The following is a 14,587-nucleotide window of genomic DNA, read 5'->3' as shown; positions in this document are numbered from 1 at the left end:
CCGCTAGGGTTCTACCAATCAGTATTTTGATCATTTTGCAGGAGATCGTGATAATTAAAGTACTGCAACACACAGGCTAAAAGAATATCATAGTTTATTAACATGGACTGTTATATATGCGTAAAAAGCTATATCACAAAAAAATCTAGATCAAGATAACAATAAAAATAGTCTTTGAACGACTACCAAAGAAATTGTGTTATTTTCAGAATTTTTGAGGCACTTACGATCGTTCTTACAACATCCGGTATAATTACAACGCAATTTGTAAGTTAGCGCTGATTACTTGTAGCCTCAAATCCTCCAGCACCAAACACTCAATTCAAACAACTCTGACGGTGTACAGTACTACGACAAAACATTTTCTTCAACACTGCAAGACTGTGCAATTAATGACAAATTAGTTGAAGTCCTTTCTGCTCAAAACGGTTTGACTTAAAACTTTAGTGTCATGTTCACGGAAAACTTGTTAGAACTCCCAGGACTCCATCCACTTCAGTCCGGCCATTGAGCTGCCTGGCTCGTGCGCCAGAGGCCCCGTCATGCCATAGGTGAGCGGGTGGAACAGGTAGAAACTGAAAAAGAGAAACAATACAAATAAAAAATTGAGATACAATGCACAATAATTTGATGTACTGTAAATGAAAAAAAATACAAAATAATTTAACACATACATTTAACAAATTATTTTATAAATCAAAGAATGATTAAAGATTAAAGATTAAAGTCCCAATGATCGTCACACACACACCTGGGTGTGGTGAAATTTGTCCTCTGCATTTAACCCATCCCCGTGTGATTTTAATCCATCCCCTGGGGGAGAGGGGAGCAGTGAGCAGCAGCGGTGCCGCGCTCGGGAATCAGTTGGTGATCTAACCCCCCAATTCCAACCCTTAATGCTGAGTGCCAAGCAGGGAGGCAATGGGTCCCATTTTTATAGTCTTTGGTATGACCCGGCCGGGGTTTGAACCCACAACCTTCCAGTCTCAGGGCGGACACTCTACCACTAGGCCACTGAGCTGGCCTATCTATCTATTATAAAAATCAAACGTGAAATATTGGGTCTCACCTGTAAAGAACAACTACCAGTAGAAACACTTTTCCAACTCTTTGCAGCCAGTCACAATATGGTGGCGCGAGAAGAAGGTCGGCCATGTTCAACAGGAAATCCAACGTAATTCCTGTCATCAGCAAACATCACAATTTGTATCCTCTCGAGCACAACGAGCGGGAATACTGTGCTACCTGTTAGCATGCTGCTAAAGAGCATTGCAGGGAAATAGTGATGGTAGTAGAGAACCCGGCCCATGGTGTAGAATGGCACGTAGTGCAGGAGCCAGCCAAGGAACAGGAGGCCTCCTCCCCTCATGACCACATAACATTGATCTGCAAGACAGAGAATGAGACATCATGATTCGCACTGTTATATAATAAAGTCCCAAATCAATCATACCTCTTCTGCTTTGGCTCACTGAGATGCCTCTTTGGAAAGCAACGGAAGTGACTGCTACCAGAATCAAATATAAACCCAAACTGGCCAGATTTAGCCACCAGACCACCTATGAAAAAGTTAGGAAATTAATGTGTGCTGATGAAGCACAACCCACAAAGGAAGACATTTTGAAGCAGAATACTCACAGGGTTGCCAAGTAAGTACACGCGATACTCTGTTTCATTCACTCCTGAGAACCTCAGACCCTGCACAAGAAACAAACACCAGTGATTTGAAATGATCGACTCAAATCACACTCCATTATCACCGCAGCTCACCTGGTAGTTGATGGGCCAGTGCCATGGTTTGGAGTTCATCTCATTGTCTTTGGGCTTCAAACCGCTGTTACCCTAAAAAAAATAAAAATAAAATTCGGAATGTTTCATTGCATTTGCTGAGAACGACAAGGATAGTTTTGCACTTACTCTTATCATCACAATGTGAGACTCCACGAGGATCTCGAGAAAATGAGGCTTCAGCACTGCCAGACTAATGTTGGGCACTGTCAAGAACACAAGAGCAGAAAAAATGGTGCTTGATTAATAACATTTAAAAAAAAAAAGAAAAAAAGAAGATGAAACGAAGAAGTGGCTCATACATTTGGCGTTGACGTGATCTTCAATGTTCCACTGTGAGCTGGGAGTCTCCTTCAAGTACGGACTACAGGTGACCTCCACTTGTTCCCAGCCCCTAAACGCAAAACACGGGTTCAGCTTTCCCAAGTTATAATTACGACTAAATGAGGTCATCCTTACCACTTGGGGAGAGTTTTCCCAGATGAGGAAAGCGCACAACCGATGGCTTTGTGCAGAAAGCGAACTTTGCTGCGCAGCACCTTCACAGGGTCACCTTTGCGACCTCCGCACACCTCCACTTGCCAGAGGTCATTATTGTCACCGGTATGATTCTAAGGATGAGAAGGTCCCGATTGCAATGAGTTCTTTCAGACACACAAATATTTTGTCCAAGCATGGTAATTCTATTTTTATTTTGCAATGCTACCACTTAAACATTTGCAGTACGTTATCTACTCACAATGCCATACCCCGTAACTTGGAAGTGCTTTGCGGTGAGCGGGGCTTCATGGAGGTGACTGTGAAGGTTTCGAGTTGTTCTGGGGGAAACCAGGGAAAGCATTATTTGAAGCAATTGATACAAAGCAATTGCCATCTTACTGACTCTTTGTGCTCCAATCTGATGATGTCACCATGACGAACCAGATCAGGGGACTTGGATTGAGCTAAAGCACAATAAAAAAATAATAAATGTTAAGATTGAAAAGTAAAATTACAGGTTGACTGGTCTCCAACTCTCCTTACAGTTTGTATCGTTGTGTCTGTGCACCAACCACAAGTTGTTGTAGTCCTTGTGAAGGTAGGCTGTAACCTGTAACGGTATATATCATTTTGTAAACATGCGAGATAGATTTTGTGTGTGAAGTTGAAATTAATGAGAACAAATGATGACCTGCTGCTGCTTCGCTCCAACTCCGTCAGGGTACAAGTGCCAGTGAGAGTGCAAGTAGCCTCCAGCAATGCGAAGATTCTTCAACGTAATGGTGGAGCCGTACGCCAGGTCTGCAAAAAACAAAAAAATTCCTCACATAAACAAGCAATTCTAAAACAGCTTTTTTTTTCTAAATGTTGCAGCACACTCACACTCAGGCATAGACGCATTGTGCAGGTTGTTCCCGATGAGACGGGACTGGAAGGCGGAACTGAAGAAACCATCTCCTGGTCCGCTGAGAACAAAGAGCACAATGAATCAAACAAAGTTATCCAAGACATTAATCTGCATCCAACTTACCTTTTGTTCAACACCACAAAATGGACTGCAAATATTGTAACGTAGAGGAAGATGGGAAGCAGGATAAGCGCCACAACCCTCGCCAGGAAGTTCTTCGCGATGTCCACCTAAAACCAGGAAACAAATCACGTTAAACTGGTCAACATCGTCATTTTTGTATACTGATGATTACCAGTGATAGATCCAGATCTCCTAAAAGTCTCCAAAGGTCCGAAACTGTGTTCAGTCCCACGAGCAGGATGACAAAAAGACCCACAAACTTTACCCCGAGAGCCCCAGCAAGATTGACACCGGTAAGTATCATCCAAAACCACCAGGAAGCAGAAAAAGGCCTGGAAACATACAATATAATAATATTAATGATAATAATAATGAGATGCAAAACAGTTGAAGGAATGTTAGGTAAAAATATTGCGAACCTGTCTTTTTGCTGCTTGAACTTGACCATACTGAGCACTGCTGCCATGATGAAGAACAAGAGGATGGGGTCCAACAGGATGTACTGACAAATCGTGATGCAGCCCGTGTCTGTCAGGAACAAGCGGAGAATATCAAGTGAATGATAATTCACAAAAAAAAAATGGAATTGACTTTGAGTCCTACCAAATATGAGCAGCCAAGCAGCAATGAGAGCAGCAGTCTGAGAGTGCGACAGCTCCAGTACGATGAGGTAGGCAAAGATGGGGAGAAAAGAGCCTAAGCCCGCACAGAACTGGAGGAACAAAACACATTTTTTAGAAAGGTAGATTTTTTTGATGCAGCAATAGTGGCAAATGCTATATACCATTCTCATGCCCCAATAATTGTGATGTTCATATTTATCTCCTGGCTTTGTGAATGGAAACGTGCCATCGTAACCACTCATGTATCCAGCTAGTCCGATCAGCATCTGAGAAAACGATGGAAAAAAATATTTGTTGTATTCCCTTCACTGGAATGAAGTTCAGATAAAAACAAAAGATAAATCACCTTCCCCAGAGGTGGGTGGACATCAAAAAAGAAGGTCCTGTTGATGTAGTAGCTTCCCATTTTTCCAAAGTGTGTCTCGTCCCAGCTTATAAATAATAATGAGACCATATTAGGAAGCATCCACATCATCAATCCAGACCAACAGTATGGAAAATGGATAATATTGTTCCCAACTCACCACACATGAGGAGGCTCTTTTATATTATAGAGACGTGTGGAGAAGGACAATCCAGCCACCAAGAGAAGCAGTCCTCTACTGGTGGACTCATCACTGGTGGAGCTTCTTCTTTTTCTGAAGTGACTCCCATTGGTTTGCCGACTGTCATCCTCAGTCAAGTGTCCATCCTTGTGGGAGTTTTTGTCAATAGATTGAGGAGTGGATGCCTGGAAGGTTTTTCTGTGTCTTATTGATGTGTCCCCTGCTATGTGGACCATTGTCCCTTTTCCATTAGAACGCTACAAAAAGAATGTCCATTCCAAATGTCGAGCTAGCGAGGTCAAAGCTATTTTTTTATTATGCAGTTTAGATATACTGCAATATGAGCATCATAACCTTTCTCTATTGACAGCCACGTGTGCCAATACTGTCCATGAATGTATCACACCGCTTATGAAACTCATATTTATCGCATACTTAACTTAGCTTGGTCGGTTCATCTGTTAAAAACAAACAAAAAAATGGTGCTTCCAGACAGACAGACTTGATTTGCGATTAATTTAAACTATTACAATAAAAAAGCCTTACGAATGCAATTATAATTTCGCCTTGTGTTATTGACCATAATCAATCTAGTTTGGGCAGAGCGTGAGCCGATAGCAATGGTGGAGGGTTAAAGGTGGTTTGTGGGAATTGTAGTACAATATTGTATTAGACTGGCTTTTGGAACGCCCAAAAGCATACATATCCCATGAGTCTCCGCGCTTAATAAAATCGTTTGCTACTGACCAATCACAAGACAATGCTGTGTTGCTGCATTTTGACCACAAGGTGGGGCTACAACATAATGGTTCATGTTGATTGTATTTTTTTTTTGCCCCTGAATGAACATATTTGAATACCTGCAGAAGTAAAAAATAAAAAAAGACTACATAAATCCACTTAAATTATTTTAAAAAACACAAATAAAATCAGTCAAAACATGATTAGTATTATTTACTAATAAATGAAAAAGAGGTCATACATTTCACAAAAATGAATAATGTACTTATAATATTCTGTTATTTCAATCCATAGACACACAAATGTACTATTTGAGCATTCATTGTATCTTCTCATTTGTTCATTTATGTACCTTAATTTAAAATAATTGACGAGGTACAGTCATGAAATGCATTCCTAGTAAAAAAAACAACACCACCAAACAGATGTCTATTTTTACATTTTTATTTGGATGACTGACAGTGATTACAGTCAAGAGGTAAACAAAACGAATGAGCGTGATATTTCCGATGGCCACCCGCATTTCAACGAGACATTACCACTAGGTTATTTGTGGCTTTTACAGGAGCCTTGATTGTTCCAACTCTGACCCAAATGTTAGACTTCCCGTCTGGTTCAGGTGATAATTAGAGCAGCACAATCAAAGTACAGTGCACATCGCATGGAAACATTTGCGTAATTGCAGCTTTTATAGTTCATTAATGCAGGTTAAGGGGGATATTGGAATTAGACTGTGCTGCCATGATTGTGTTTTGCCAGGTGCCAGTTAAACAAATGATTAAATTAAACCTGAACCACAAACATAAGTTGCAATAAAGAAAAAAGCATGTAGGCTGTCTATGATACATTCATGACTCAGAAAAACAACAGTTAATATTCAACCAGAGAGTTGTAACATACAGAAATCGGTGTTTACAATTCAAAAAGCGTTGTCTTTGTAATGAAATGGAAAATGTCGGCCATCAAATTAAGAACAGTGCTGTCACTTCCCCCCCAAAAATATATAGTTCATATTCTGCTCCACAGGGCAGGTTATACACACACACAGTTCCTCTGGTACAGTGTCAGTCACTCTCCTCACACATAAAAAGATTTGCTTTTAAAAAATAGTTTGTTTGTTTTTACAGATGTATAAATCTACAAAGCTATATATATTTTTTTCCAGATTTTGTGTTTTATGTCAAACAAACAAAACAAATGTTGGTCGTGCTATGTAGGAAGCATTAAAATGATATTTAACAAAAAATACATAGAGCTAGAGCTGTACAAAATATACCAAACCTCTCCAATGGAGCCTTTGTCTTAGTGGGAATGAAACGTTTGATTGAATTGTGTACACAAATTTGTTTTTACTTAAAAAAAAAACAACAAAAAAAAAGTTATACTTGGTTGATCGGGTCTTGAGACTAAATGTAGCCTCCCGCTTTGAGAATCTTGCTCCTTTGTCAACAGAATAAAATAAGTTAATACTGGTGGTTGGATTTTTTTTTTTTTTAAGTCTTAAAAAAAAGTGGTCAAACCAGATGAAGGCAAGTATTGCACCTTTACAGAACATCATATCATCAGATCCTCATATACATCTCGAGTCTTTAGAGGCGGCAGCGAAGCACTTTATTTTTGAAACGTTTGGTTGTATTGTCTTCCCAGCTCTTGGTCGGCACATTTGAGACGGTGCTGTTCAGCTTCGTGTGAAGAAGTGGAATGAAGAATAAGAAAAAGTTTTTTTTAAACATCTGTTAAGTGCCATCCATCTATTTTCTATTGTCCTCATTAGGCTCATGGCTAAGCAGATGATTCTTAAGGAAGCAGGAGAACTCCACGGCCGTCCATCTCTTGGTCTCAGTTCCCCGTTTGCTTGAGCTCTGTCGCCGGGATAGCCGGGTTGCATTTGTGGGGCTTGTCGGAGGCCACGAAGCCGGGCAAGCAGGTGCATTTGTACGACCCTTCTGTGTTGCTGCAGTGGCCGTTCTGACACAACGGCACCTTGTCGCTGATGTCCTCGCATTCGTTGATATCTGCGGATCAGGAGCATATTAAAAGCATATCAAGCATATCCCCAAATTAGCACTTCCTGGTAAAATATTGCACCACCTGTTTCCACTAGCTCGCCATCGACCTTGAATATTGTATTCATCGCATTCCAGAACAAGACAGTCTCAGTTTTTTTTTTTTTTTACGAAACAAAGCACACTTAAAGAATATAAAAACCCGATGTGATTGAGTAAGTGGCCGGAGAGTCAAGGCCTTCTTCTTGGCAGCGAGTATCCAAATTGTGAGCTAACAGACAATGCATGAGGGGAGTAAACAGCTTTCATGAGATCGCTATAAAACACAAGCTAATGAATGCAAGGTTGTTAAACGCAGATTCTTCTTGAGTCGCCATAAATCTCAAGTGTGACTCCACAAAGTTTAAATGCGGGAGTGAAAGATTACCAAAGTCTGATTTCAATATTTTGACAGACAATTAAACAGGCGTTCCATGGAGGCGTGGTCCAGTTCCCCCCACCCATCCCTGATTTTACATGTTAGATGTCATCGCGAGAACACACCTATGCAGGCCATCTTGTTTAGGTCCAACTCGTAACCGTCGAAGCAGTCGCAGGTGTAGCCTTCCCTCACGCGAACGCAGCGTCCATTTTCACAACCGTTCAGGATGCCGCATTCTTCCGCTTGGAGACCTTCAAAGGCATCGTAGCGCTCTGGAAAAACACAAAGAGGAGTTTGTAGAGACAGAAGTATTGGGACACCCCCCTAATCAATCCATCCTCACATTCCCAACCTACCATTAAAGGAATCCACCGGCCGAGGTTGATGCTCACGAGGTCGATGAACGGGGACTCGCGCTGGCGGCTGTCGGACGCCGTAATCGTTATCGTTGAACAAGGGGACGCTCGCGGGAACGTCGTACGGTCCCGCCGGGCCGCCGTAGTTGTCCCAGTAGGGCGGAACAAAAGGCTCCACGGGATCCTCGGGCCCGTCCACGCCGTACTCGTAGCTCGGCCGCTCTCGTAGACTGTCTGAACCTCCTCTCAGAGGGAGGTTGCACATGACGGCGTAGTCCTCTGAAAACAACACAGCAGAGAGAAGATGAGGGAAAATGTCATTTGAGGCATGGAGAAAAAATATTTTTCTCACCAGAGTCTTTCCTTGGACAAAAGGCACACTGTCCACTCCATGCAATTCCATACAGGCAGCAACACTCGGTGTAGGTCGTTCTGCGACCCTGCAGGGGTCCGACACACGTGTCGCCGCCTTCCAAACGCTGCCAGCAGATGTCCATGTGCACGTCCAGGCTGGACTCCACAGTTTCTATGAAAACAACAAAAGTTAGTTTTTGTCATGTGACGGGTTCTTCTTGTATGACATACCTTCTGTTGTGTTGACGCTTACGCAACGCCGCAGCGTGGCGTCCAGCATTAACGGCGGGCTGCAGAAACAGTTGAACGAGCCCGCCGTGTTCACGCACGCTCCATCAATACAGGCGTTTCCGAATTCACATTCGTCGTAATCTGAAAGTCATATTGACAGAGAAAATAAGTCCATCTTTAGAAGTGGGATGCAGCTGGAGAGAAAAACCACACAAGCTCAAGAGAGAACATGCAAATCCCGGAAATTCCACACCTGTTTGAAGCTCAGAACTGTGAGGCAGATGTGCTAAATACTAGACCACCATCTTTGAGCTCGGAATCCAGATCTCTTGACTCTGAGCCTAGCAACTACTCGGCCAGAAATTTATTTATTCTATTTGATCCAAACAATGCCTGGTCCCTTTTTTTATTTGTATTCATTGTCATCATCTCAAACATTTTTTCCATTCCATGACATAAAAATAGCTGCTTTCTTTATTCACAAGCAGAGAAGAATGCGGTACCAAAACAAAGAGTTCAAACGTGTGCTTTGTGACTGAAAGCAATAAGACTAATGGGACATGTGGTGTCAATAAGATCAGTCAGAACAATGGCACGAGATGCACGAGAGAGTTCAAAGGCAGTGATTTTAATCAACTGACAATTTCGAAAAAATAAGGACGACTTTCTTACCGACGCACTCCAGTCGGACGTTGTCGTAGTAGAAACCCGAGCGGCAGTAGCAGGTATAGGTGGAGAAGAGATTGACACATTGTCCGTTCTTACAAATGTCAGGTCCAAACATTTCGCATTCATTTGCATCTGAGGACAAAAAAAATATCTTGGTGAAAAGCTGTTTCAGGAAATGTTAGCTGGCGCCTGAGCAAACAATGAAGCAGACTGCGACGAAAGCATGAAAACAGGTGTGCATCCTACCGAGCTTTGGCATGGGTCCGTCTCGTAAAAGCTGGCGAGTGATTATATTTGTATGTTCGGCTTCAAAAGTGGCAGAAGGTGAAAGTAAAAGTGGAGGAAACGATAAAAAAAAATCATTACCTATGTAGAGTCGTTCTGCCAGATTTTGAGTGGACGAAGCTGGCAGGGGGATGGAGCCGCTGCCGTGAGGGCATAACTGGTTATAATCATCTAGAAAAAAAAATATTGTTTACAGGGTGAGCAGAATTAAAATGCATGCATTGAACATTTCATTGCACCTCCTCCTGGAGCGGGACAGCCGTGGACCTCGCAGTTGTCGCCCCAGCCGGCGCCGACGGTGCAGCAGCACTCCTGCTTGGTGCTGTTACGGGATAAGACGTTGTCGCAGAAGTTGGCGTCGTTTAAATTGTAGTAGCATTCCTTTCTCTCCTCGGACGAAGGGGCCGCTGGGGCGGAGCCTTTTGGGTCAGTGACAGCTACGAGTTGACAAAAAAAAAAAGTTAATCCAACATAAAACAGACTTTACGTGATTTTTCCTAGAGGATAAAGAATATATGCACGAGAGTATTGTTATATTATCGGTCTGGTGTGGATTTCCAGTCATCTATATCTGCAAAGGAATAAATCAGGACAACTAAAGTCTTCTTAATTGTTGGATTTATTGTGTTGTTCTCTTGTTTTCTGGAAACCTTTGAAAAATGCAATTATGCTTTGAGACTAACTATTGTTTTTCACTTTTGTCGCTCCACTGTATAATTGACTAGTATCACGCAGCGACATTGTCAAGTGTCTTTATGAGTCAATGTGTCTGCATGCCGCCTAGTAGGTGGTGCATCACATAAGCTGCCATTTTAACCAAATGGAAACACTGGCATGTGAGTCAACTCTTCACATTCACATGATTGATTAACACACGTCCAAAGCAAACAGTAGAATGTGGTAAAAATGTACACAGAGGCATAGCTGGGGTTTAGAGTAAAAACAACCCTGCCGAGACTCATACAAATTTTGCCGGCCCGTCCAACCAACCGCAGTACTTAGCCATGAAAGCAGCCAGGTCAAAATGATACACGAAAAGACACCGAGTAGGTCGGCCCATGTTGTTTAGATAATAACCACACGGCTCATTAAATGAAGGAAAACTCCGTCTCCCGTCGATGCCATGCAGAATTAAGTCGGCTGAGGCTCGCGGCGGTCTCTTACCCAGGGAGCGGCAGCGGCTGGCGATGGGATCAAATTCCTCATTGTCGTTGGGGCAGATGCACAGGAAGCTGCCGTCGAAGTTCTCACACAGGGCCTCCCCGCACAGCGCCAAGCTCATCTCGCACTCATTCACGTCTGAGGGAGAGGTCGTGAGGTCAATCAAAGGATCAGGCGTGTACACAAAGGCATGTGCAGTAGCAGTTGCTTAGTCGTGCTTAGATTGAACTGTGGGGGTCCACTGTGTATCATATTTGTGAAAGTAGAATGAGCAAAAAAGTTCTGGTGAAGATACACACCAACACATTTGCCGGTGTCTCCAGGAGGGTTGGCGTAGCCCAGATAGCACTCGCAGCGGTAGGACCCATCGGTGTTTTCGCAAAAACCGTGGCTCTCACAAATGGTCTCATTGAGGCATTCGTCCACATCTGCGGGGGTGGGGGGAGCGCCCCAAAAAGAACAACACAGCGTTAAATGTTTGCACTGTAACAACACAAGTTTCTTTTTATGCAAACTCACTCGCAATCCAATTCTAGATTTGACTTATAATAACGAGTGAAACCACACTTTGACATGTCCAAAAAAGTTCGACATTTGTATTATACGGTTCCGTGACAAGGTTTTCAAACACCGGTTGTTATTCAGTGAATTCAAAAGAAATTTTGCAAAATTGTTTTTTAACTAAGTCCAGAGGAGCTGTCAGGATACGGTGGCTGTTAAACTTGGACGGCCACCATTTTCTTTTTGAGGGAAACCTTCAATGAATTTTTCTCACAGACCACAATAGCCACACATTATTTTATTCTTTGTGCAAGAAAATACTTCGAGAGGGCTTCAACCTGATGTGACTCAGGGAGGAATCGCAAATGACAAAAAAAAAAAATACTGGAGCGCTCTTTTGGCCCAAAACAATCCACAATGAATGGAGTTGTTGTGGCAACCATACACACTAAAGAGACACGACAGACAAATTAGTCACTAAGTGTTTTGAAATCATTTGGTGAAATGAAAATATGCAAATAAATCTGGTCATTTGTGTGCTTTCAATTGAAAGCAACATTCCAAAAGCAATTTTCTTGCCGTTTGTAATTAAAAGCTATTATTCACTTTCGGCAAAACATGTTGTGACTAACTGGCTCTTGTCGGTCCAAAATTGGTTCTTTGAACAGGATGCGGCAGACCCACTTGCGTCTGTCAACCACATCCTTCTTTCAAGAGGAAACGAGCAAGTGATGTTACTAACTCGCCGTGAAAATACCTTCCTAGTAGTTACGGGCTAGTCCATAAATAACTCTGATGTATTGTTTCGCTCGTGCTCTGTTAGATTTCATAATAAAATAGAATTAATTTGTATTACCTGTTTCGTGAGAGTCCATTTTTTGGGATAGACAAACCGTATCGTTGGACATTAAACGGCGAGTGACTCAGGTGTTGATTGCGAAGTTGAACTTTCGTCATTGTTTTTACAGGCACGAATATTTTTAGGCCTTTGTGATGGAGCGTAACGTTAAAATTAGTGAAAGCACAATATACACGATATCTGTTGACCTTTTAGTGGTAACCGCCCCCTATGAGCGCTGCAGTCTAAAAGTTTCCATGACTAATGGCAACTAAGCTTCGAAAACAGGAAGGCCCTTTTACAAACAAAGAAAAATACCGTCTATAAAACCACAACGGTGCCCGTCACTCGTGCTACATTCTTATCAATGGCGATAAACACACGGTTCTTTTTTTATGGTTCGCTGGGAAGACATGTGATGCTGATATCACGAGTTTTTATTTTGACCCTGAGGACTCAGAAGGTAGAAAAGAGGAAAATGGGCCAAAAACCCATCTGATTTGAGCAAAGTATTTTGGCTGGCGTCCTGTTTCCTCGTTCAGCACAAACACACAGACTTTGACAGGCTTACTGGTAGGCTCATCCTCACTTGGCTACGTGCATAGCATGAGACGGGGAGGAGAGCTCCCACACGCCAATAAAACTCAGACAAGGCTCTCTTGTCCTTTTTCCAGGGAAATGTTGAGAAGGACCTAAATTGCTGGATTGTAGCAAGAGGAGAGAGAATGATGGAGACATTGCTAGCTTAACTTGTTTAGTGGTTGCACAAGTGTGCACACCCTCTTTTTCTGGATGGATGGATGGATGGATGGATGGATGGAAGGAAGGAAGGAAGGAAGGAAGGAAGGAAGGAAGGAAGGAAGGAAGGAAGGAAGGAAGGAAGGAAGGAAGGAAGGAAGGAAGGAAGGAAGGAAGGAAGGAAGGAAGGAAGGAAGGAAGGAAAGACAATGGATGGATAAACAATGGATGGACAGACAGCTGGATGGATGGATGGATTGACGGACGGATGGATTGATTGATTGATCGATTGATTTAGAGTTGTACAAATTATCCGTCAGATTAATGGTGGCAACATTTTCTATTAATTTATCTGGGTGTCAGTTTGTTATTGTAATTAGGTGGTGGAAGGAAAATGGAGATTAAACAAATAAATTCTATATTTAAAAAAAAAAAAGAGACAATTCTCCACCACTGCAAACCACATTAATAAACATGGTTAACACTTTCATGACATTCAGTCAAAAGTCTTTGTCAAGACAGTATGATTTAGTATGTTTTGGATCTCACTGGATCGTGCATGAGTGTGTACACAACTCGCTATTTTAATATTCCCTCAGAAATGTCAAATGGATCCAGAAATGTTTCCCTCAAGCGTGTCATTCATGTGGAACAAAATGTGTTGCAAACCGCATGTAATCCAAGGAACATCTCTGGGCAGAATGAACACATCAAGACCCCAATCATTTTTAGGATTAATGTCTTCTTCCTCAAAATGTTATGACGTCTTAACAGTAGCATTTCGTGACCTGCCGTAGTAGATCATCACAATAATATTTTGGGCTGGTACAACGGTACACACCAAAGGTGGGATTTCACAACTCTGTGATTTAGTAATCACGACTCCGAAAATTCCCTCGAGGGGAGAAATGAGTCAGGGAAGAAGGTGAACAGTGGTGGTTGAGTGCCAAGGAGGAACCAAAAAGGCTCTTCACCTCCAGTATCTGAAATCTCTGTGCTAATTTGGAGCACATGGCGGCAGGCAGTCGGTGACAGCCTAAACCTGATTGAACCCACATGCAGACGTTATTTCACGCGTGGGCAAGAATGAAAAACGACGACATATCACGGGAATCCTGTTTGTGCTCTTTAACGCTCATTACGTCAATCTCCTATCTTGGACTGACCACAGTGGATCACAATAATGTGGATTTTATTACAGTGTGTGGGCATAAAGACATGGTAACCAAAACACACACATGGCAAATTTTCTCTTTTTAACTCGGCTGGATGGTTGACATGGATTCGACCGCATACCATTTCCACCCTTAGGCAAGTCTTATTAAAGATGATGCTTACAGCATGAGGGAGCTAAATTTAACCAATGACATATTCATGGATGTATAGCAAGCCCAAAAATCCCCGATGGGCATCCGAATGACCCCTTGGAAGCACAGTTGCGGCTAAAGTGTAAGAAAACCAGATATCTCCCCTTTTATTATGATTTATAAAATTAAACGAGAAGCGCTAACAGAGCCAAAGAAAAGCAGCGTCCTTTCAAAAACAAAGCAACGCCCAACTGCACGACCTCCTCTTGACTGATCGATGATCATTTTTAGAAGCAGACAAACACACCCTAAGTATTTTCGCAACATGACGATAGCGAGGACGTCTAGACTTCTCCCGAAAAATGGGGTTTTAGTGGTGCCCGAGAGACCACAACAGAAGAGCATTGAAGAACCGCTAATGTTGCTTCTTGAGATGATCTCACAGTTTATATCTTGTACATTTCCTCCATGATGCGAACTGAATGCTAGCCGCTCGCCGCCATTAACACCGAC

At 42.4% G+C, this 14,587-nt stretch overlaps 2 protein-coding genes across 2 annotated transcripts in view; both read right to left on the bottom strand.

Moving 5' to 3' along the window:
• Positions 1–77: 77 nt before the first annotated feature.
• On the bottom strand, positions 78–5,090 carry pomt2 (protein-O-mannosyltransferase 2). The gene is made up of 21 exons (XM_037242025.1): positions 4,446–5,090; positions 4,268–4,352; positions 4,083–4,187; positions 3,902–4,010; positions 3,718–3,826; positions 3,471–3,630; positions 3,299–3,405; positions 3,151–3,233; positions 2,960–3,069; positions 2,812–2,878; positions 2,672–2,732; positions 2,528–2,606; positions 2,248–2,399; positions 2,091–2,182; positions 1,918–1,994; positions 1,771–1,842; positions 1,639–1,698; positions 1,454–1,559; positions 1,246–1,386; positions 1,070–1,181; positions 78–575 (listed from the first exon to the last, which is right to left on the bottom strand). Exons 1-21 carry the CDS (start codon positions 4,700–4,702, stop codon positions 470–472), a joined length of 2,250 nt encoding a protein of 749 aa, XP_037097920.1. The 5' UTR covers positions 4,703–5,090; the 3' UTR covers positions 78–469.
• A 545-nt stretch (positions 5,091–5,635) lies between these two features.
• The window catches only part of LOC119115982 (latent-transforming growth factor beta-binding protein 2-like), a 50,869-nt gene continuing 41,917 nt past the window's right edge, over positions 5,636–14,587 (bottom strand). Inside the window, exons 31-40 of the mRNA XM_037240977.1 lie at positions 10,990–11,118; positions 10,694–10,828; positions 9,769–9,966; positions 9,611–9,700; positions 9,248–9,376; positions 8,576–8,716; positions 8,343–8,516; positions 7,991–8,269; positions 7,757–7,906; positions 5,636–7,222 (exon numbers count right to left, since the gene is read on the bottom strand). Coding sequence (XP_037096872.1) covers positions 7,047–7,222; positions 7,757–7,906; positions 7,991–8,269; positions 8,343–8,516; positions 8,576–8,716; positions 9,248–9,376; positions 9,611–9,700; positions 9,769–9,966; positions 10,694–10,828; positions 10,990–11,118 — 1,601 coding nt within the window. The 3' untranslated portion in view covers positions 5,636–7,046. The remainder of the gene's footprint in view (positions 7,223–7,756; positions 7,907–7,990; positions 8,270–8,342; positions 8,517–8,575; positions 8,717–9,247; positions 9,377–9,610; positions 9,701–9,768; positions 9,967–10,693; positions 10,829–10,989; positions 11,119–14,587) is intronic.

Source organism: Syngnathus acus, chromosome 22 (genome assembly GCF_901709675.1).
Source record: "Syngnathus acus chromosome 22, fSynAcu1.2, whole genome shotgun sequence".
In the NCBI taxonomy this organism is placed as follows: Eukaryota; Metazoa; Chordata; class Actinopteri; order Syngnathiformes; family Syngnathidae; genus Syngnathus; species Syngnathus acus.
Note: the sequence above shows the minus strand (reverse complement) of the source record. Positions and strands in the feature narration are given on the sequence as shown.